At 40.7% G+C, this 23088-nt stretch overlaps 1 protein-coding gene across 1 annotated transcript in view; it reads right to left on the reverse strand.

The window, feature by feature from the left end:
- PITPNB (phosphatidylinositol transfer protein beta) overlaps positions 1-23088 on the reverse strand; it is an 81693-nt gene that overhangs the window by 41900 nt on the left and 16705 nt on the right. The window contains exons 5-7 of the mRNA XM_073313640.1: positions 22475-22482; positions 19146-19220; positions 17760-17843 (exon numbers count right to left, since the gene is read on the reverse strand). Coding sequence (XP_073169741.1) covers positions 17760-17843; positions 19146-19220; positions 22475-22482 — 167 coding nt within the window. The remainder of the gene's footprint in view (positions 1-17759; positions 17844-19145; positions 19221-22474; positions 22483-23088) is intronic.

The raw sequence follows: 23088 nt of genomic DNA on the forward strand, positions 1-23088 counted from the left end.
TTTTTAAACCTGTTAAGTAAAAATGGCCATTGTGTGAAGAGTTTTTAGTTCTAAGTTACACATAAGCAATACATGTTTTGGTAAATGCTTTTTTTTTTTTTTCTTTTGAGCTTTTAAAGTGAGTACTGAGTAACCCTCTTCAATTTGAATCTAAACCAAAAATAAATGTCTTGCAGGCTGCTGTTAGTCTAAATTGGTCTACAAAATTTGTGAATCAAGTTGAGCCTCTGAAAAAATGTCTTGTGAGAGATTATTAAAAATGTTCCTACCAATATATTTAAAAGTAAGCTGCTCACCTTGAAAATAAAAGCTACAGGAAGAGAGTTGGGTGGAGAAAAAAAAGTTACGGGATATTGAATGACAACAGTACAGGTTGAACCGCTCTAGTCCGGCACTCTCTCTGATCCAGCAACATCCATGGTCTGGCATGATTTTATTTTATGTTTTTTATGCTTTATCTACTTATTTCCTTGTGCAAATACAGTAAAGTTCTGTAACAACACTAACACTCTTATGAAGAGAGCCGATAAGCCGGGGCTAGGTGGTGCTGCAAGCGTTGTTCCGTTTATTGGTCTCAGCAAGATAAAAATAAAGAGACGCGCTTGCTACATATTGACCTCCCATGGTTCGGCACATTATCTGGCTCGGCACTGGTCAGGTCCTGAGGGTGCTGGACTAGAGAGGTTCAACCTGTATTTCACATTTCATTAAGTAAATGTTTAGCTTTCTAATCAAGCTACAGCATAAGCCAGTCTAACAAATGACTTTTCAGTCTGATCTGCAGTAACACTGAATATACAAATATAATTATTAAAAATATGATTTCTGAACAGTTGTATCCGAGCTCAGACTCCATCTTTGTGTTGGAACATTAACATTTTTTCATTGGCAATAAAACCAGCCTTTGAAGACTCAAGAAAATAGTACGGGCTTTCTTTTGTCCATTCTTCAACATCAGGCAAGTCCTCCAGGGCTATAACCAAGTCAGAAAGTGGTCAGAATCCAGTCATTAGCAGAAAATGCACCTTCCAGAACAGGGGTGGGCAAACTCAGGGGCGCATCAGGTTTCAGAAATTGTATGGAGGGCCAGTTAGGGGAGGTGCTGCCTCCCCACACAGCCAGGCATGGCCCGTCCCCTATCCGACCCCCCCTGCTTCTCTCCCCCTGACAGCCCCCCTGGGACTTGTGACCCATCCAACCCCCGCCCGAGCTAATGAATATCTGCCTTCTGACAACACCTGCCTTTTAGGCAAATTCAGAGTTGCATCTTAGGTTGGCAGATAACAAGTCCTTTGTTGGGGGAGACAAGTTCCACACTGTAGGGTATATTGCAACATCCATCTCACCCCACTTCCACAACAGAACTCAGAGTCATAGAGTTTAAGGCCAGAAGGGACAACCAGATAATTGAGTCTGACCTTCTATATACTACAGGTCACAGACACCCGCACACCAAACCCAACAACTGAAATTAGACCAAGTATTACAGCCCACAGGAGAACAGACTATGTGCTATATGGAGAGGACAGGAGGACCCCCACAAGGGCAGGAAATTGATTAAGTAAGGCATATACAGATAATCCTGGCAAGTTATCTGCACCCCATGCTGTGGAGGAAGGCACAAAAATCCCTAAGGTCACTGACAATCTGACAACCCCCTTATAAATTAAAAACATTTTTTATATTTAGCAACTATTATAAATGCTGGAGGTGAAGTAGGTTTGGGGTGGAGGCTGACAGTTCGTGACCCCCGCATAATGACCTTGCAACCCCCAAAGGGGTCATGACCCCCAGTTTGAGAACCCCTGAGTTAGACCCCGAGTATGTGAACAAGAACCAGCCAGCCCAGCATCTGAGAGAAAGAATGATCAGTGCCATCTCAGAGCACAGGCCCACTCGGCTCAGTGACCAGTCTTTGATGCTTCAGAGAAAGGAGACTGACCTTCCACTCTGTACACATTTTGGAGGGAGGATGAGGAGGAGAGAATACTGTCCTGCCCCTGAAGGTGACCCTCTGAAGCCCTGAAGAATGAGCTTTTAGGACCATAAAACATAAGCCAGAATGGACCTGCAGAACTGCTGTGACTTGATGGTAGAAAGGGTAAAGACATGGGCTCCACCTTAATATTTCCTCTCTCTAGTTTTCCATGTTTGCATTTGAAACCTCCCCTTTCCCAACTCTGAGCTTGTGGTTTTAAACCCACAAACATTTTGTATGTTTCCAATATTTTAAAATTTGTTTTCATAGATTTAAGGCCAAAAAGGGAACAGATCATCTAGTCTGACCTTCTATATGGCATAGGCCATTACATTTCACCCACTGACCCCATGTATTGAGACCAATATTTTGTGTTTCACTAAATAATATATCTTCCAGAAAAGTATTCCGTCTCGATTTGAAGGCATCAAAGGATAGAGAATTCCCTCACCACTTCCTTGGGTAGTTTGCTCCCATGGTTAAATACCCAATAGTTTTCTCTCCATAAAGGCATTTAAACATTTTAATCAGTCACCTCTCAATCCTTTTCAAAACGCTAAACAGATTGAGCTCTAAGTCTTACTGTAACATTTTTCTAGCTCTTGAAAAATTTGTAGCTCTTTTCTGCACATTTTCCAATTTTTCCATATAATTGTGATGTTGACACCAAAACTGTATGCAGTGTTCAGTACACTCCCACCAATGTCATATACCCAACTAAAGTCACATCTCCGGTTCATACATCCGAGGACTGCATTAGCCCCTTTTGCCACAGCATCGCACTGGGAGCTCCTGTTGGGTTGATTGTCCATTATGATGCCTACATTCTTTTCAGAATCCCTGCTTTCCAGAATAAAGTCCCTCATTCTGTAAATACTGCCTGCATTCCTTGTTCCTAGATGTATAACTTTGCATTTGGCAATATTAAACACATTTTGTTCGAATGGGATCCGGCTTACCCAGCAATCTAGATTGGTAAATAACAGGGCAGTCTTACAGAGCATTCTGCCAGCCTTTGTGTCATCTGCAAGTTTTATCAGCAGAGACTTTATATTTACTTCTAGATCATTAAGTAATATTACTCTACACAGTTACCTTTAGCAACCAAATCTGTAATCTCAAAGAATGACATCAGGCTTGACAAGACCTATTTTCTATAAAATGACATTGACAGGTATTATATCACTTTCTTTCTATTAACTGAACCTATTAATTAAAAATTATCAGTGGGCCAAAGATCCCAAGAGCCAACTCTTTTAGAACTCTTGGGTGTAAGTTATCTGGGTCTGCTGATTTTAAAGACGTTTATCCCTAGTAAATGTTTAACATACTCACTTACTAATGGACTGGAAAGTACTTCATCCTCATAGGATACAAGCATATCATTGTGCTTCTTTCCAAATACAGAACAAATATTTATTGTACACCTCTGCCTTTTCTGAATCAACAACAATTTTACCACCTCCATACAGTAACTGGACTATCCTATGACAAGGGATTTCTTTTGTTCCTAATATAACTCCTTATTGTCCTTACCCCTACCAGTGATGGATTTCCCCCCAATGACTTTAGCTTTCCTTCTATATTTCATAACCATTTATACTGATTAATATTTCCCCATTTTTTCCATGTTACATACTGCTTTTTTTAGTTCGAATTGCTGCCTTCAATTTACTGCTAAACTAAGACCGATTAACCAAAGTTGTCCTCTTTTTTGACTGTGAAATTTTGCTAACAATTTCCTCTGTGGGGAATTTGCCCTTTTGAAGCACCAAGAATATACATAGCACTGGTTGAGACTGTCCTCTGTTGCACATATTGAATATAATCTTGTCATCACCACCAGTCCCTAAGTAACCACCAACTTTCAGTCCAATTTAATTCACAGTGATCCATCATAGAGAGATTCAAAATAATGTTAGCTTGTGTTGGGTGCAATACCTTTTGTGTTACAAAACCACAATCTAGAATGTTTTACTCTGGCTGCACGAGACACCCAGTATATATCTCCAAACTGAAGTCCCATATAATACCACAATTTTTCTTTCCACACATTACAGAAAGTTGCTTAAATAGTAACTCATCCTGTTCCCTAGTTTGATTCTGTGGTCTCCAGCAGACCTCCATCTGGACCGCTTTGGTAGTTGGCACAGTGATCCATAAATATTCAGTATCTTGTGGTTCTGAGTTAATAACTCAGAAACAGATAATGTTTAATAGAGGGCCACCACCCAACCTCTTCTACCCATTCTATCATTCCTAAACAGGTTGTAATCTGTGATTTTAACATCCCATCAATGCAATTAATCTCACTAGATTTCAGTAATACCAATTATATCAAATTGCTTCTTAATGAGACTTTCCAATTCCTCGTTACCCAGACTCTTAGAATTGGTGTGTAAGCAGCCCTTAAAATGGCATTTCAATTTAGCCTTTCAGCATCCCAAGCACTTTGTCAGCACTAGGACATAACTGAGTTTATTGTGTTCACCACCTCTGTAGTATGACCTCTGCACTCCCCAGCCCAGAGAAGGGTCCAACCATTTAAGCACTAGTCCCAAAAGTCTCTTGTGGACACCCCTTTTTGAAGGGTTGTACACATGGACACTTGCATGAGGTAGCAACATTTAGTCCCCTATGCCACCATCACATTCACCACAGGAAGTACAGAGAAATTGTGGTTTACCTGGCTCCTCAGTTCATTGCCTGGAACACTGATGCAGAACAAGGAAGATGCAGGTAGGAGGGCTTTTCATGTTGGTTTTTATGGTTACTTAAGACACTTCTGTGCAACAGAGCTTACAAACTGCTAATTTGGGGGCTGGGTAAATCATGTGGTTCTACAGAGACTTTTAGGGAGGTTTATGAAAATTAGGGAGTAATTAGTGAGGTTATTCGGACGTCTCCTCTCTGCTCTTTTCCCACAGAGGAACTGGAACCAGCTCCCACCTCCTCTCTTTGTTGGTCAAAGGGCGGCCTGGATCCTCTGGGCCCCTTCCTCATTGCACCCCTGCCTCCCAGCCCCAAACAGCGAGAAGGGGAGGATTGACCCTAAGAAAGCTGCCCTCCACTGCTACCTAGGGCTCTTATTTACCTAAGCCAGTCCCAGACTTGAGCCTCCTTCCCAGCATCCCACCCCCCTTGCATTCTCTCTCTCCTCTGGTGCAGTCCCCTCCTTCTGCCCCTCTGCGTTTCTCCTCACCCACTGGTTAGTGAGGGTGTGACAAGAGAAAAGCTGGTTAATGAGGGTGTGACAAGAGGAAAGCTGGAGCAACTATCTGTGGAGTTTGGGGACAGTGAATGCCAGAGGCTGCGTGCTGTACTCTATCCTGTATGGACCCTGCTGGCATGCTTTAGCTAGCTACGTTAGCTAGAGTATGCTAACGTAGTCCAACAGAGTCCACACAGAGCAGCTGGAGCACAAGAAGCCTGTGACTTGGGCGGTAAACCCAGAGGCAACCCAACCCATTCAAAATTGTCATGGTTTGCCCACCAGACCTCACTGGGTAGTCTGCACAAGTGCCACAGGATCAGTGGGGAAGACTCCAACCCCTGAGACCGCATCACTATTTGCTGTGTTCACTGGACACAAGCGGTGGTGAGTGACATAAGTGTACATGTATGCATGTACATGTATGCACACTTGCAAAATTACTAGATTTAAACTTGAATTAGAGTAATTTCGCTATTACATTTCAAAATCAGGAGGATTATGGAAAATTAGCATTCTAGCTCAGCGATGAGAAGGCTCAAATTTGGTTTTAGAACTTTCACAGACTATTCACTGAGGAGTAGATGGGCTCCAGTTCCTCACCTTCCTATTAAATGCACAGCCTTGCAACAAACATGATGAGACTCCGTTCTGACATCATCACCAGACTGTGCACAGGAAGAGATTTCATTACGAAGAAGTCTTCAGGTATGTGAAAACAGTCCAGAAAACACAATTTACCAAAACTGGCCATTCAACAAGCAAAAATCCCACTACAACAATTGAAAAAGAAATGGTGAACCTGAGATCTGCTTGTCGGAAGGAAAGGAAAGGTAACTACAGACAAAAAGGTTATGTGATCCCTCTAATGCTATCTAAGTCTTCTGACAGATTGCCAAATGTTCATTAATTCAGACACTGAAAAAGCCACTTACTGAAAACAAGCATCTAATGGAAGGTTTTCGTAAACCAGCAGCATTAACCTTCTTCCACAAAATATTTTTACAAAGAGCACACTTAGCTGAATGTTATTGTAGAACACAGACAGCTAAATAAATGATGAATGCCTGAAGCACAAGTGATATTCTAAGGTTAAAGGGAAAGTTCATTCTTTTAAGATGTTCTACTTAACATTAAGACTCATGGACAGTATTTCTATGAAGATGTCAGTGAACTCCACTGTATTTTCAGCAGTCTAATGTGTTTGCTAATAAGTTCTTTAAAATGTTAAAAAATTGTGAAAACTAAAGTCAATAGCTGTATTTGTGTCAGTAAGAGCTCCATGTAAACACAGAGCACCGCCTTCAGCAAAATTGCTACTTCACAATTATCATAACTTAATTTAACGTATCAAAACTAAAGCAACAAATGTTCAAACAAGAAAAGGCATATTTAAAGGATTAGTGCTATAACAATCCATTCTGGGTAAGGCAGAGGGCAGATTCAATCAGCATAGTGGTGGGATGATCTATCGACATGCAGATCCGAGGCTACGTCTGCACTTGGATACTTGTGCTAGCTCATCAAGCCAGCACACTAAAAACAGTGCTGGTGCCCTGTGACCTATAAGAGTGATGTTAAATAGAAATGAGCTAAATGTAAGTAGAGAACAGGTTTTGGGGCCTAAATATAGGGCTGACAACAATGAGGCCTGGTAAATTGTGGGTGAAGTGAAGTGAGACAGCTCAGAGTCAAGCTAGAGATAAGTTAGGACATAACACCAGGTCATGCCGTAAACAAGTTTGGTTCTAACTGGTTTTAAAAATGTTTTAGACAAAATGCATATGTTTTGGAAGGATACTATCTATGTTGATAGTTACTGGAATGGTGTCTATGCAGATGTTAATTAAGGTAATGTTTAATATTAAATAGCTAATAAAGGAGTAGAAGGTATTTTAATTATGGTAGTGGAAATACAGTTTTGGTAAAAGGCAGGTTAAATCCTAAATAATTAGGGGGTGTTATAAAAAGGGTAGATTAAAGTGCTCACCCACCATCACGGTACCGGTAGTGAAAGGATTATATACCCATTCTTCTCACCCCTAGATGCACCATTTCATCTTGGAACAAGAGTTTAAAATAGCATCTATGATTATATTGTAATACCGGTTTGCTTCAGCTACTTTATTTTAGAGTCTTTAACTGTATCACTCATTGCATCATTCACAGTCCTCCACTAAATTTAAATTAATCTGACTGCCCCAGAGGTGAACCTAAAGAATTAAATTTGGTTATTGGTATTATTTTTATTTAAAAAGACTGACTGAAAATATTTAAATCAAAGATCACAACCCACATCAGCACATACTAGACACCCCGAGTATGTATCTATGGGGTCCAGGTGGGTTTGTACAACCTGATCTCTGCCCTCTTGTGCATTTACATTACAACAGTCTTTATATAACCTCACTGTCCTACCCATAGTTCTCTATGGTCTTAGGAACACGTGTAGCGTCTTCTACTAAGTGCACTGAATGCTAGAGTCCATGCAAGGCACATATAAGATGTCAATAAGGCAAGGGCTTACGCTCAGCTCATCATACAACACCTGCAGTGAATGAGACAGGGCACCTATCCATCTCCTCAGCAAGCCTGCAGGAAAAGTTGTAGGGGACATTACATGATCCCATACAGTTTCTCAAGTAAACGGACATCATAACGAATACTAAGGTCTTGCCTACAACAGAAGTCATGGGGACGTTTGTGTGAATTTAAAGTGCAACAACTATTCCACACTAACTTCCATGTAGAAGTTCTCATCGGCACTGAGAATGCCTGTTTGTGGATTAGATTAATCAGTTTCCGAAGTGCTTTAACAAACTACACAAGGGCACTCAGTGGAGAATCAATGTTCACATAGGGAGATAGCGAGAAGTAGTTACTCAGAAATAGCTATTCCAGGCTTTTTTGTAAACAAACTCTAAGGGGTAGAGTCATGGTTGCATGTGCAACCTTAGCTTTGGCAATTCATCACTTTTGCATACCTAAATATGCAGCTTTGTTTTTTCCATAGACAAAATTTACATTCTATCTTCTGAAATTTGGCCAGAAACCACTAGAACACCCTATTCTACAAAATATTTGGCCTTCTCCTAGCACTTTGCACAGGGGAAGAGAGCAAAAGAAAAGATCTACCTCCTCTTGTGAAGGATGGGAAAGACCAGCAATATGAGATGAGACAAGAGAAAATATTGCAAATGAAGAGTCACAGAGAAGTAAAATCTGGTATTCAAGCAAAAATTACCATGATTAATCCATTTTAATTTTTTTCTGGAACAAGACAGACTAATTTGTGCAAAGATGCTGAATCACTTAACCCAAGCCTGGTTAAGAGTAGAAGGAAAAAGTGAGACTGTCTGGATTAAAACCTCTTGATGCACAAGACAGAATTGTTGGCACTCTTCTCAGATACAGGCCGTCCTCCCAGGCCTGAAAGAAGGAGCCTGGACTAGAGCCAGATCACAAATAAACAAAGGCTCTTTTCAGAGTTTAAGGAAAATATATATCCAGCCAGAGCATAATTCCCAACAGCAGCAAGTCCTTCTTAGGAAGTGAAACAGGCAACTGTTGAATAAACAGTACAGCTAAAAAAAAAAAAAATGGAAAGCTTTTCTTGAAAGCTGAAGAGAGACAGGAAACAAAATTATAATGCAACAGGGCAACAGCATGTGGGGGATTCAAAGGCTGCTTCAAAGGCGCCTTTGGCATCATTTGCAACAGTGCAATAGAGGACCCTCTAAAGAAACTTCAGCCTTTACTTATATAAATTACAGCAATAAGAACACGAAACGCTGAACCAAGATGCTTCTGTCTTTGCAATTCTTTTCAGAGTGACAGAGACCCATCCCAGGCTCCCTAGAGAAATGGTTCTAAAACCTGGGCCAGTGGCCACGTCAACAGAGACCAAGGTAGTAGACGAAAACAGTACTATTGGGGTGGTACAGGCTTGAGTCACCACAACCGCTAGAAGTTATAATTGAGCCCATACCTCAGTTCAGCCTCCCAGGACTGTAGCACCCACAAGGCACGTGTAAAAAGGGAAGTTACAGAAGGAAGAAAATTCTATCCCTGGGCTTATCTTAAGCCAGTTTTACATGGAACCATTCATATTTTAGTTAGGATTCCATATGACTTTCTCAAGAAAACCTCCTGAACATGAACGGACAGCACTGAGAGCCCAGATGGACAGAATCTCTCAAAGTTCTCACCTCAGCCCTGTGTTAAATTTTACCTTTAAGCTTTAGACTGTTAAGTGTCATCATTGTTGGTTAGCAGACACATCATGCTACATGGCCATTGTTGGCAGAGCTTGAATGCCAGGAATTTCCATCCAATCTGACTGATCCAGCACTGCAAATGCACAGGCCTCACTACACAGTAACAGGTCAGTACCAAGAAGATTTTTTTACAGCTATACTGCCTACCCTCTCACCACGGTGCTTCAGGGAGGTTACAACCTTTTACCACTACTCTGCTCATTCTCCAGGAAGAGTGTGCGCATGAGTGTTTTGGTGGAGGTATGTTGGAAAGACTGGTTGAAGCAATGAGCGTTACACTTCAGTGTAAAAATGCTGAGATTTAAGCAATGAATTAGCAAGATTCATCTTTTCATTAAGATCTCTTCTGGAACAGTCCTGCTAGCTCTGTCTCCTGTTCTCTAAGTCTCATATTTGAGGTAACAGGCTAACTTACAATGTAACTGCACTAGCAAAAGAAATAATACAAGCAGACCAGAAGAGAAGGGAGCAGCATTCAGAGGTTGATAGATTCATGGAAGAGATGGTCATTTAGAAGCATTCTAAATGAGCTGACAGATGGGGAAAGGGAGGTTATTTCAGGCAAGCAGGGCAAGTTGGAAGAAGACATGAGACAGGGATAGATGAAGGAGATAAAAATAGTATTATGAGAAGTGGGAAGAACAAGTTAGACCCAAGCCCCATGGTTTTTATGAGCCCCATGGAACAACACAAGGACAGGTAGGTTTGTACCATAAGGTGCATAGCCTAGGGTCCATAGGGTGGAACTGAGAAGGGGTGACCAAATCATGGAAGGCATGTTAAAGCTGTTCAGTTTTCAAAGCCAATACCTGATGTCAGCATCGCAGGAGATACAACAATCCTTCCTATAGGCAGGCTAAAGTTTGAGAGAATTACATGGTATAGTACACAGCAGACAAGGTAAATGTGGTGTTTGATATCAGCTCAGCAAACCAATTTAATCCTTTCAACCCTTGCTCCAAGAGAATGAGAAAATCTCTGCAGGTTCTGTAAAATCAAACACGGTTCATAGCCCAGTCTTCTGGAATAGAAGAGATGTCAAGCAAAGCAGGGAAGAAACCCTGGGCACGAAGAGTGAGGTTTTCCTCAGTCCTTTCTATTACACCATTACTGGGCACTTGAAGGGACAAGAGAACTTTGGTGACCACAGGCACAACCATCTCAGACAACAGCTCTTCAAGAAAATACAGCAAACTGCAAGGGTGTTTGGAACATTAGTTTACCCACCACTCTGTGCTGAATGCCCAAGTAGCAGAGAGCTGAAACAAAATCAGCGTTTTTTCCCAAACTAACCTGTTAATGTTAGATTCCATGACACCCTGCTGCCTGGCTACTGATCACTAACACACCTTAGGATGGATCACCTGGGGACATCACAGCTACCAAAATCTCTTCTGGAGCAATGGAGTCTGAGCACAGGAGCTCAGGCCAGCAGTGGTTAAACAAAAAACTTTGTTAAAAAGAGCAAGCACTTCAAAACTTCTTTAAAATAAGATACTCTTCAAAACCAATGTGTTCTAGAGTGACGGCACTTCAGAGAGGTAGACAGCCGGGCTTCATGGGACTGGTGAAGAAACATCTGCACATTATAGGATTAGCTCGTTTTTTCCAAGCTTCTGCAATTCACTTCTTGATTAAACACACTGTCTGCACGGGAAAGTCTTGGCACCGAGTGCCTTCACTTAGCCAAGCCTGCTGGAACTGGAGAGATTCACAAGATAAGGTCTGGATCTGGAGCCAGTCTGGAACAACTAGGGCTCTCACTCGCCCCTTCATTCAGGCACAATGTCTATACCCCTTGACAAGCCACTGGGTATGCTAGGATCGTTTTTGTAATGTAGACTCAACTTTTGTGAGCCAGACAAGAAGTTCCCAGGCCTCTTCGAACAACAGATGTTGTGTCACCCAAGCTTCTGAGCTCACAAAATGAATTTTTTAGCTCCACAACATGCCATGAATAGAGTACTCAGAGCAGAGCTCCATTCTACCTTCAGAACCAACAAGTATTCATTCTCAAGTGGGAATATTTTAAAAGTCCTCTTAACTTTAAGAAAAAGTTATTTCAAATGTTCAAGCTACATTTCTAGTGAGAACTACCTAGTGAAGTGAAGAAACAGATTGACAGACTCAGATGCCACCTACTACAGGACAGGCCCAACAAAGAAAGTAACAGAACGCCACTCACCATCACCTACAGCCCCCAACTAAAACCTCTCCAGCACATCATCAAGGATCTACAACCTATCCTGAAGGACGATCCCTCACTGTCAGAGACCTTGGGAGACAGGCCAGTCCTCACTTACAGACAGCCCCCCAACCTGAAGCAAATACTCACTACACAACAAAAACACTAACCCAGGAACCAATCCCTGCAACAAACCCCATTGCTAACTCTGTCCACATATCTATTCAAGGGACATCATCATAGGACCTAACCACATCAGCCACACCATCAGGGGCTCGTTCACCTGCACACCTATCAATGGGATACATGCCATCCTGTGCCAGCAATGCCCGTCTGCCATGTACATTGGCCAAACCAGACAGTCTCTACGCAAAAGAATAAATGGACACAAATCAGACGTCAAGAATTGTAACATTCAAAAACTAGTAGAACACCACTTCAACCTCCCTGGACACTCAGACTTAAAAATGGTAATTCAACAAAAAAAACTGCAAAAACAGACTCCAACGAGAAACTGCAAAACTGGAATTAATTTGCAAACTAGACACCATCAAATTAGGCCTGAATACAGACTGGGAGTGGATGGGACACTACAAAAAGTAATTTTCCCTCTGCTGATACTCATACCTTCTCGTCAATTGTTGGAAATGGGCCACCTTGATTGCACTGGCCTCGTTAGTGCTACAAAAGTAATTTTCCCTCCCTTGGTATTCACACCTTCTTGTCAACTGTTGAGACTAGACCACTTCCACCTTAATTGAATTGGCTCATTAGCACTGAACCCACACTTGGTAAGGCAACTCCCATCTTTTCATGTGCTGGAATATATATATTCTGTTTACTGTTTTTTTTCACGCCATACATCTGATGAAGTGGCTTTTAGGCCACGAAAGCTTACACCCAAATAAATTTGTTAGTCTCTAAGGTGCCACAAGGACTCCTCATTGTTTTTGCTGATACAGACTAACACGGCTGTCACTCTGAGAACAGGGATGGTACCACATGCTCCATAGAAATTCTGTCGCCTCAGGTATTTGTGCACCATTGCTAGAAAGTTTACTGATCTGTACTAAATGATATTACTAAAACACAGATGCTGTTCTAGAAACAAAATAGGAATCAAATATGGTCTGGAACAAGGCAGATGTAATCTCCTCAGAAATAGCTACAAACCCGATTTCAATTTCATTGTTTTCACTATGCTCATTTTCCTTCCGATTACTTCCAAAAATGTAACCTCTTCTCATGTTAATTGTGTGGACACTTCTGCTTATGCTTCAATGCTTCATCCTCTCTTGGGAAGTGACTTTTGTATACAAATCACAAAAGCTACTCAGACAAAGTGCTGGAGATGATTAAGAGAGGCTAGGTTTAAATGTATACCTTAAGAGAACAGCAGATGTCTGCTGAATCATTTGTATACATTTTTACTTGGGTGTGGGTTAGTATATGCTTGCCATTAGAATCTTTAAGGAATTTACTATTTTTATATTTATGTTATACTTTTGATTATAGCTGGAAACTAAAGGAACTGGCACACAGAGTTTGGCTAAAGTTTACTCATTTAGTATGAGGGCAAAAGTTTAAGAAGTTTAGAAAAACTGCTAGAAAATTACAGATGTAATTACCTTATTTTCAGAAAAAATTGTGAACTAATGGAAAAATATATAACTTTCCTCAGACAGGAGAGCAGCAAGCCCTCTCCACAGTGTACCAGTAAGATACCACACAAAAAGACAGGAAAGGCACTTACATTATCCCCACACTCCAACAAAACCAATGTGACTAAAAAAACAATAGTTCAAGACAAAGCATTCCACAGACTAGTCAAAGGAACCAGGCAAAGAATGCCTCAGATAGGAAGAGGAGTGCCGAGCAGAGATATTTAGCTACGCTGCCTGGTCAGTCTTCAATACAAAATACATTGATACTGCAGCTAAGCACAGTAGTGCCCATTCTCTAATGGTGCATAAAGGGCATATAAAGAAAAGGAGTACTTGTGGCACCTTAGAGACTAACCAATTTATTAGAGCATAAGCTTTTGTGAGCTACAGCTCACTTCATCGGATGCATATCGTGGAAACTGCAGCAGACTTCATATATACACAGAGAATATGAAACAATACCTCCTCCCACCCCACTGTCCTGCTGGTAATAGCTTATCTAAAGTGATCATCAGGTGGGCCATTTCCAGCACAAATCCAGGTTTTCTCACCCTCCACCCCCCCACACAAATTCACTCTGCTGCTGGTGATAGCCCATCCAAAGTGACAACTCTTTACACAATGTGCATGACAATCAAGTTGGGCTATTTCCTGCACAAATCTAGGTTCTCTCACATCCCCCCCACCCCCATACACACACAAACTCACTCTCCTGCTGGTAATAGCTCATCCAAACTGACCACTCTTCAAGTTTAAATCCAAGTTAAACCAGAACATCTGGGGGGGGGGTAGGAAAAAACAAGAGGAAACAGGCTACCTTGCATAATGACTTAGCCACTCCCAGTCTCTATTTAAGCCTAAATTAATAGTATCCAATTTGCAAATGAATTCCAATTCAGCAGTTTCTCGCTGGATTCTGGATTTGAAGTTTTTTTGTTTTAAGATAGCGACCTTCATGTCTGTGATTGCGTGACCAGAGAGATTGAAGTGTTCTCCGACTGGTTTATGAATGTTATAATTCTTGACATCTGATTTGTGTCCATTTATTCTTTTACGTAGAGACTGTCCAGTTTGACCAATGTACATGGCAGAGGGGCATTGCTGGGCATATAGTAAACAGCAGCATTTACACTAAGAGAATCCCTCAGGATGGAAAGATTTACGTACTACTCATTTCCTTGGAGCCTAATAATTAGCATAGCTTCATATATTTATACACAAACCTATACGGTGGTCAGAACTAGCATTCTTACAGACGATAGCACTGGTATTGTCTACCACAATTTCAGGCTTGGAACAGGAAATTCACAACATATTTACCTGCCACTTGATCTTTTCTAAGGTTATATGCATAAGACCGTAAGAGCGGCCATACTGGGTCAAACCAAAGGTCCATCTAGTCCAGCATCCTGTCTGCCGACAGTGGCCAATGCCAGGTGCCCCAGAGGGAATGAACAGAACAGGTAATCAAGTGATGCCTTCCCTGTTGCCCATACCCAGCTTCTGGCAAACAGAGGCTAGGGACACCATCCCTGCCCATCCTGGCTAATGAGCATTGATGGACCTATCCTCCGTGAACTTATCTAGTTCTTTTTTGAATTTTTATAGTCTTGGCCTTCACAGATCCTGTTTTGTTTTAAACCTGCTGCCTATTAATTTCATTTGGTGACCCCTAGTTCTTGTGAGGAGTGAAACAAGATTTCCTTATTTACTTTCTCCACACCAGTCATGATTTTATAGACTTCAATCACATTCCCACTTTAGTCGTCTCTTTTCCAAGCTGAAAAGTCCCAGTCTTATTAATCGCTCCTCATATGGAAGCCGTTCCATACCCCTAATCATTTTTGTTGCCCTTTTCTGAACCTTTTCCAGTTCCAATAGATCTCTTTTGAGATGGGGCGACCACATCTGCACACTGTATTCAAGATGTGGGCATACCATGGATTTATAGAGAGGCAACATATTTTCTGTCTTATTATCTCTCCCTTTCTTAAGGATTCCCAACATTGTTTGCTTTTTTAACTGCTGCTGCACACTGAGCGGACATTTAATACGTCTGCAATAATTTCCATTAGTTGGTCACTCACCGCCCCTCACACAAGCACTGCCGTTCCCAAGTTAGCTTGCCAGGCCTATAGCCAGGCTGCAAATTAGAAGATTGTTTCTAACCATCAGAGGAGTGAGGTTCAGGAACAGCCTCCCAATAGGAGTAGCGAGAGCAAAACACCTAACTAGTTTCAAGATGGAGACTGCTAAGTTTATGAACATTATATGACGGGGTTGCCAGCAATAGCAGAAGGCTGGACTCAACAACCCGGAAGGTCCTTTCCAGTTCTGTGCTCCTTGAGCACGTCCAGTATTGCAACACCCAAACTTCACACACTTACACTAAATAACTGCCTAACTTTACCAGTGTAGGCGCTGCCATTTTCTTTGTTGCATTATCCCTGAATTGCACCTCATCTGAAACTAGATCGTAAGTTCTCAGGGCAGGGACCATGGGAGGTGCTTGGCAAAATAATACGTGCTTCAAAATAATAAATAGCAGCAACCAAGCAGTAACTGGAGAGGGGAAGCTGAAGAAATGACATCGGTGTTTCTCTAGCTACAGCTGAAGAAATGACATCAGTGTTTCTCTAGCTACAGTTGGCCCATCTATCTGCTAGCAGAGATGAAAGACCAGCCCATCTGGTGATAATTGCTGCACTGAAGGGCAGAAGTGTTCAATAAAGTTGGAAAGGATAGAAGCAATAGCAATTCTCCAACAGAGATTTCTGCAGCAAAGATAGATCTGTTTGAACCTGCCATAACCCAACGGAGGGCTATTTAAGAATATATTCCTAAAATAGCGACAAAAAGGGATGGCCAGGTCAGAGCTCTGTTCCAGGCCATGCAGAAGAGCTGGATTCAATTCCTGTTTCAATTTCAGCCTCACACACTGAAACCAGCACACTAATGTTGATCAAGTCAGTTTGATCAAGTCAGCTGTCTGTTTCCCAAAAATCCATTGCCCTCAATGTGCTGATAAAAATCAAACCTGATAGATTAGCAAGTACCCACAAAATTTAAAAGTACTGAGCATTTAGATTAGACTGCCGTTAATGCAAGTGATTAATGCAAAAACTAACTAGATTTAAAAAATTAGTTGCGATTAATCACAGGTTTATGTATTACTGTTAAAGCAAACGACTATAGTATCCATGCAGCATCAATCAGGTGTGTCGTGACTCCAAGATAGCTGTGATCACTCAAGGATGTCCAGTGATCATCAACCAAAGCAAATAGCTAGTGCATTTTTCAGAAGCACCAAACTTGTAGTCTTTTCATTGTGATATAGGTCGTGTGTCCCTGATGCAATGGTTCCTCAGGAGGGCAGGGTGTATGACTGACTGGAAGACGCAATTTGAACACCACCTCTTAGCCCTCTCATTTACAAAATGAGTGGTCTGCAGTCCATAGCTATCCACTTTGCAATACCATTGGTTAAGCTGTTGTACTTTGTTTGATCCATGAGATTGCAGCAACCCTGAAACTCTTAAGTGTACTCTGTCGCAGCTGGCAGGATTTATTTGCAGTCGGTGGGTTACCTGTAGCACAAGAACTGGAGGTGAAAGCATGTTTAGCGCATAGGTGGTACTGAAGACTCAGAGTACTTCAATGGTATTGGAATTCAGCCTTGCAATGGCTACAGATAACCATCTCTTTAACCAGAGAACCATCTGGAAGTTTTTATAAATAAACTTCCCATTCAAAAGACCTGAACTTTTGCTGATTTGCTCCATTAGCTTTTTCTGATATTTAATCACTCCACATCAGGAGAACACAGTAGAACTGTGACAGTGTCCGCCAAGTGATGAAGTACTGTAAGTGAAGAGGGTCAAAACAGAGGTGTGTGATTAACACTGGTTTAAAAAAAATAATGTGTTCACTGTGATGATTTAACAGCCCATAAAAAATAATAATTCTGTAAGTTGCGCTTTCATGATAAAGAAATTGCACTACAGTACTTGTATGAGGTGAATTCAAAAATACAACTACTTTTGTTTATCTTTTTACAATGCAAATATTTGTAATCAAAATAAAAACTGAGCATGGTGCACTTTGTATTTGTGTTGTAACTGAAAACCGCATATTTGAAAATGTAGAAAAATCAAAAAATATAAATTTAATATACAAATTGGTATTCGGTTTAACAGTGCAAATAGAACTGCAACTAATTTTTTTAATCTCGTGATTAATGACAATTTTTTAAATCATTTGACATCCCCTAATTTAGATTAATAATTCTATTTAAAACAATTTTATATTTACTTGTGGGATGAAACACATTGTTTTCCATTGATTGTAAATAAACTAATATAACCAATGTTAAAGGTGCAAATTTAGGCCAAAGTAATTAGCATGACAGGACAACCATCTCCCAATAAGCACAGTGTCTACTTACTGCTGGTTCTACTTGAGTTCGGTCTGCAATGTCAATATGGACAACTTCAACACTCTTCCACGTGTTTGGATCCAAGTCGTGCACCTGCAATGGGGAGAAGAAGGGACTTTACCCTGTGTCGCCTTATTGCGGCACTGCATTAGTTCTGTATTACGCAGATTTTTCTGAGTTCTACAGAAATGGACAGTTTTCTTAGAATCATCTGGGGAATACACTCCGAAGTTACCATTTATTTAATTAAGTGATTCTGAAGCTAGTTGTAGCTTTATTAAACCTTCAGTTCTGTGCTTTCAGAGGAGTTTGGTTTTAAGACTAAATTGTATTCTTCTGTCACTTTCTTTACAGATAATGACATCAAACACTGTAATTAGAATCATTACACATTCAATAGGCTAGGCAGATGTTTTAGTGAGCAACTTTCACATAAAGCTCTGAAATGCAAGTGATCCAGTTATTAGTAACCTGCCATACGTCAAATGAGTTCATTAGAGACCCCAGCACATTTTGAAGTTTGTTAGCCATATACTGTTTTGAAATGTATCCATTAAAATTTCTCTCAAAAGACGTGACCTAATGCAAACCAAAGGGCCCAGATACATAGCATGTGTCATATACATATAGCTGTTAGCCATAGATACACTTCAGATTAAGCACAAGCAGAATTGTCTGGGAACACTTTTTACTTTCTATTTTCACTAGCATAAGTCATCCCCTCTGCAGGTTTCTAGCCTGCGTAAAAAACAAGGGTCCAGGCAAGTCATCCAAACACTGAAAATGGACAATTATATTTGTCTAGGGGCCCACCATTAGTATCTGGTTACTCTTTCATTAGAGAAGAGAAAGGGGACAGCCCAAATCACGCACCACCGTACTGGCACTGAACCAGCTACACTGAGAGGGACCAATCCAGGATATTTCCAGACAGAAAATTAGCTGAAAAAAGGAATTTCAATATGAAACATTAATAAAATGCTTGAACAAAGAGGACTGAGTGTATGCCTTCAAAGTGACCAGTATAATTCATTTAAAACCCTTGCTGGAGCAGCTGGAATAGGAGACATCCAGGATAAGAAGTTTCTTTGAACAAGTGTTCAGGAGCTATATCTAGGGTAGTTATACAATTCCCATTCACTGAATGATCTGAAGATCTCTTAAGCTTTGAAAATAAATAAAAACATCTCCCTTTCTCTAACCTCTTCCTTCCACGCCTGTAGGAGAAATAGCTTCACTGGTTTAGAGGAGTAGTTTTTATTATTTATTGGAGGGAGGCTGCCTTCCTTTAAGCATCAACTATCGGCCACAGCCAGAAAAGGGATATTGGTCCATCAGGTTCAATGTGTGCAGTAAGTATGGCAAACGCTGGGTTACTACTGGACCCTGACTTACATTTTCTGATGTCCCCAAGTCTGGTTTATGCCAGGTCTCGATTTTTATGAAGAAGTCATCTTTCATATATTCATTCTGTAAAAAAACAAAACCAAGCAGCAGAAGGGTGACTGTTTTTTCCCCTTTTAAATCTTACATTTAACAACTTCATTTCTCCACCAGAGGAGGCACTGTAGGCCTAGCAACTTTGCTTCCGATTTTAACTCTGATAGGAACAGAAATAGAGGCCTCACTACTGCACATGGAAACAGACAAGTTTAGATGTCCTACACCTCAACCTGAAATATTGGTTAGAGCATAAGCAGTAACTTGAACGATGGCCATTTGGTAAATCTAGATACCCAGGACACCTACCCATACAAATATGGAGAATTTGTAAACACTTCAGTTGGACTCTTCCAAGTGGTTTCAGTATCCCCCAACCCATGTCACAGCAAGTTTTCTATTTCTTCTAAAGTCAGGATTTTATTTATTAAGACTGACTATGACAGACGTCTTAACAAAAGGTCCCATGCAAAAGTACTATTCTGCTGTGGGGTCTTTCCTGCAGTACTAAAATGTAGGAAATGTCCCAAAAGAATTTTCAATTTTATTTTTTAATATTCCGTGAGTTAATGCTAAAATCCAGGGAACATGAAATTTAACATAACAAAGCTAATCATGGCAAATAGTCCTGTGGCACCTTATAGACTAACAGACGTATTGGAGCATAGGCTTTCATGAGTGAATGTCCACATCGTCGGATGATGTAGTGGAAATTTCCAGTGGCAGGTAGAAATATGCAAGCAAGAATCTGCCTAATCATGAAACTCCACCTAACAGACAAATTTCCACACCCTCCTCCACCCCCCTCGAGTAGCAAGGAAAGCAGTTACTGATACAAAGTGAAAGCATGCACTTGCATGCATGTATGCGTGTACACATACTGCGATTGGTCAAGCTAAACCTGATTTACAGCCCCATCTGCAACTCCTTGTATAGCTGGTCTCTAGTGAGAGCTGAGCTGTTTTCATAGAATGTCCACAGTGGTGATTCCACAATAAATTCAGATTCAGAAATGAAATCTGCTTGACAGAGAGCAGGTCAAGCAATTTAACATTACTTCCAGCTAATAAAAATATTAGAAAGGAGGCAAGGCACTTTACAAAAACTAAAAAACAGTCTTTGAAGAGACACTTACCATTATGACAAGCACGAGTTTCAAATTTAAGTCATTAAGTGATACCAATCCAGATTCTGGGTTAGCCCATTCACCAATCAGGAATAGGAATTTTTGAACATGAGCCAGTCTTATTACCCAGCTATTCGCACAGTCAAGGAACCCTATAAATTTGACCTGTGATCCTTCATCATACTGCCTCAAAAGAGCTGACTTTTCAGACTAACTGCCTACTGGTAAGACTGAAAAAAGTTTGGCAAATGAAGGAGTTTCATTTGTCAGGGAAAAAAAATACTTTTTACATTACAGCTATTACCTTGGATGTCAGTTTCACAAAGAACTATGAAGTGTTGTCATGGATTACATAAAAGGACTATAGAAGTGGAGCTTGAGTTAATGTGAGCTTCCCAATGAGAATGTCTGGTCCCTCAAATCATTCCCAAATTCCCAGCCCTTCTCTGTAACAGAAAGCTTAACTCACTCCATGCTGGATTACCCATCATCTGCTCCAGGGATGATAGGATGCCCTCACCTCAATGTTTTACAAACGTTTTAGCTCTCCATGTGGAGGAAAGGTTGGGCTGTGAGTTCTGACAGTATCAGTGTTATCTCTGTAGGCAGGATCCATTATATTTGCAGATGCTGGCAGGGTGTATTTCTGCCAAGTATCCCAGGGTCAATTGACTAATTTCAAGCTACAGTGGCTATATACTATAGAAGAGACCAAAAACTGATTTACACATTACAACAGTTTTTAACAATGAGAAGGGCTTTTTTGTTTGATATTAGCTCAATGTTTAAATACCCACTGGTGTCATTCCTACTCTGACTAATCCAGCTTTAACACACTGGTTTATAATGTTGCAGGATGGGCCAAACTAGAGTCACAAAGGAAGTTGCTCATTTATAGAAATCTAACTTTCATTTAAAATTCACTTTACTGCATTGCCAAATTTGGGCCAAATTTGCAAAGTGATGCAGGAGGTTACACAAATTCCCATTAAATTATGATAGCAGTTGTGTGTCCGTTTCATTAAACCATTACCACTTTGGATACTAACTTTGCTCAGTGCAATGACACTGTTTTGAGCATTTCTTGTCTATATCTACAGAAGAGACTTCTGAGTTCTTGGGCACTACATAATAAATCAAATGAGGAAGTGCTAATCTTTTCCCTTTCTACAGCTACACTCAACTTGAATGAAAATTCAGCAGCTGGCTCTGGGGTGGAACCACAGCAAGAACTGCCACTCCAGACTAGACTTGTGCTCCATCTAATTCAGTATTCTGTCTCCTGGAAGTTCAAAGACCCAAGTATTTTCCACCTCTAAATTCAGTGAGTGACTCCAACAGAGGAGATGCATAAATACAGTAGGCTAATTTGGCCTTATGCAGGGAACAGAGTATCATAGTTCAGATAACGCTATATATACACTGATTCAGGCATTATTGGAGGTTTTACCCTTCTCAAAGACTATGGTGAAAACTAAAGCTTCCTATGAGGGATTGCTGGGGGATGTTTTAGGCTGGGTGGTTTTTTCACTTCAGCTTCAGGAAGAGGTTATGTACTTGCATTTTGGACACACAATCGGCATTCCTCAGCACCAGCCTTCACAGAAGGACCACTGAACTAGAGAAAGCCTGCATCCCTCTGACTATCCTTGAGAGTACTTACCACTTTCTGGTAGAAAGAAAGCTCCTCCAGAGACATTGGCTATCAATTTCAAACAGGTCACATGCCCAGACCCTGCCATAATTGCCTGGAGAGTGTTTGATGCAATAGGGCAAAGCTAGTCTGCTATGCTAAGCTGAAGGAAAGTAGACCCCAAGGCACTTTCTTCCCTTTCCTGGATAGCTTCCTGTGGAACTCTTGCCATTTTAAACTATATATTCACAGCTATTAAATCATTTGGCTGTGGTGTACTGTTCCAGTATCAGGAATTATGAAGAGCAGCGTGAGTGATGAGAGCAGAACAAGAGAATAAGGAAGAGAAGTAGTGGCAAGTATAGGATCTGAAAATTCTGATTTCTGACTGGTGGAATCTTACCTAATCAGTAAACCAGAGTCTGGATTGGCAGATATGCAGCATCAGAAAGTCAGTTATAACTTTAATAACCAAGAGCCACATTAAAACACATTTCATAAACAAATAATAATCCAGGTACTCACCGTCACAACTGAAAGCCAGAGGGACATGCAACGAAAAGGAAAAGAAGGCATTCAAAATAGTGTTAATATGTGCAACAGGTCTGTCACAAAAGTCTTAACTCTAAAGCAATCTGTAATACAGATTGAGTTATATACAGAAGGTATAACAATTGCTCATTAAAAACGCCTTGTTCAATAAGATAACCCCACAATAAAACCATTCATCAACATACTTCTGTGAAACAATTTGTTAATGTTAAAGATGAAGTATGCTTTAAGGTATTTTAAACACTGAAACAAGACGGGCCAAAAAATATAAAAAAGGGACAGGATTCTTGAAATTTAAAGAAATCAAAGCTTCAGAAATGGAATATGGTGAATGCATCTCCTTTACGCAACTTCCTCCTCTAAAGACCAAAGCGTTTTCTGGACAGTAAACATGAATAGTGCATCAGATCAAAGGAACTTTGATTGCTATCTACAATTGTCATTTTTAACCTTTACATTCATCCTTTGCAGAAGCTTTTAGGGACTGTAAATTATGTCTCTTTCCTAACAAGTTTTATCCTGGATTTGGAAAGAGACATTAGTCAGACTCTTTAGTCTGGTACTGGAGACATCATGCACAGCACACA

Source organism: Lepidochelys kempii, chromosome 15 (assembly GCF_965140265.1).
Source record: "Lepidochelys kempii isolate rLepKem1 chromosome 15, rLepKem1.hap2, whole genome shotgun sequence".
Taxonomy (NCBI): Eukaryota; Metazoa; Chordata; order Testudines; family Cheloniidae; genus Lepidochelys; species Lepidochelys kempii.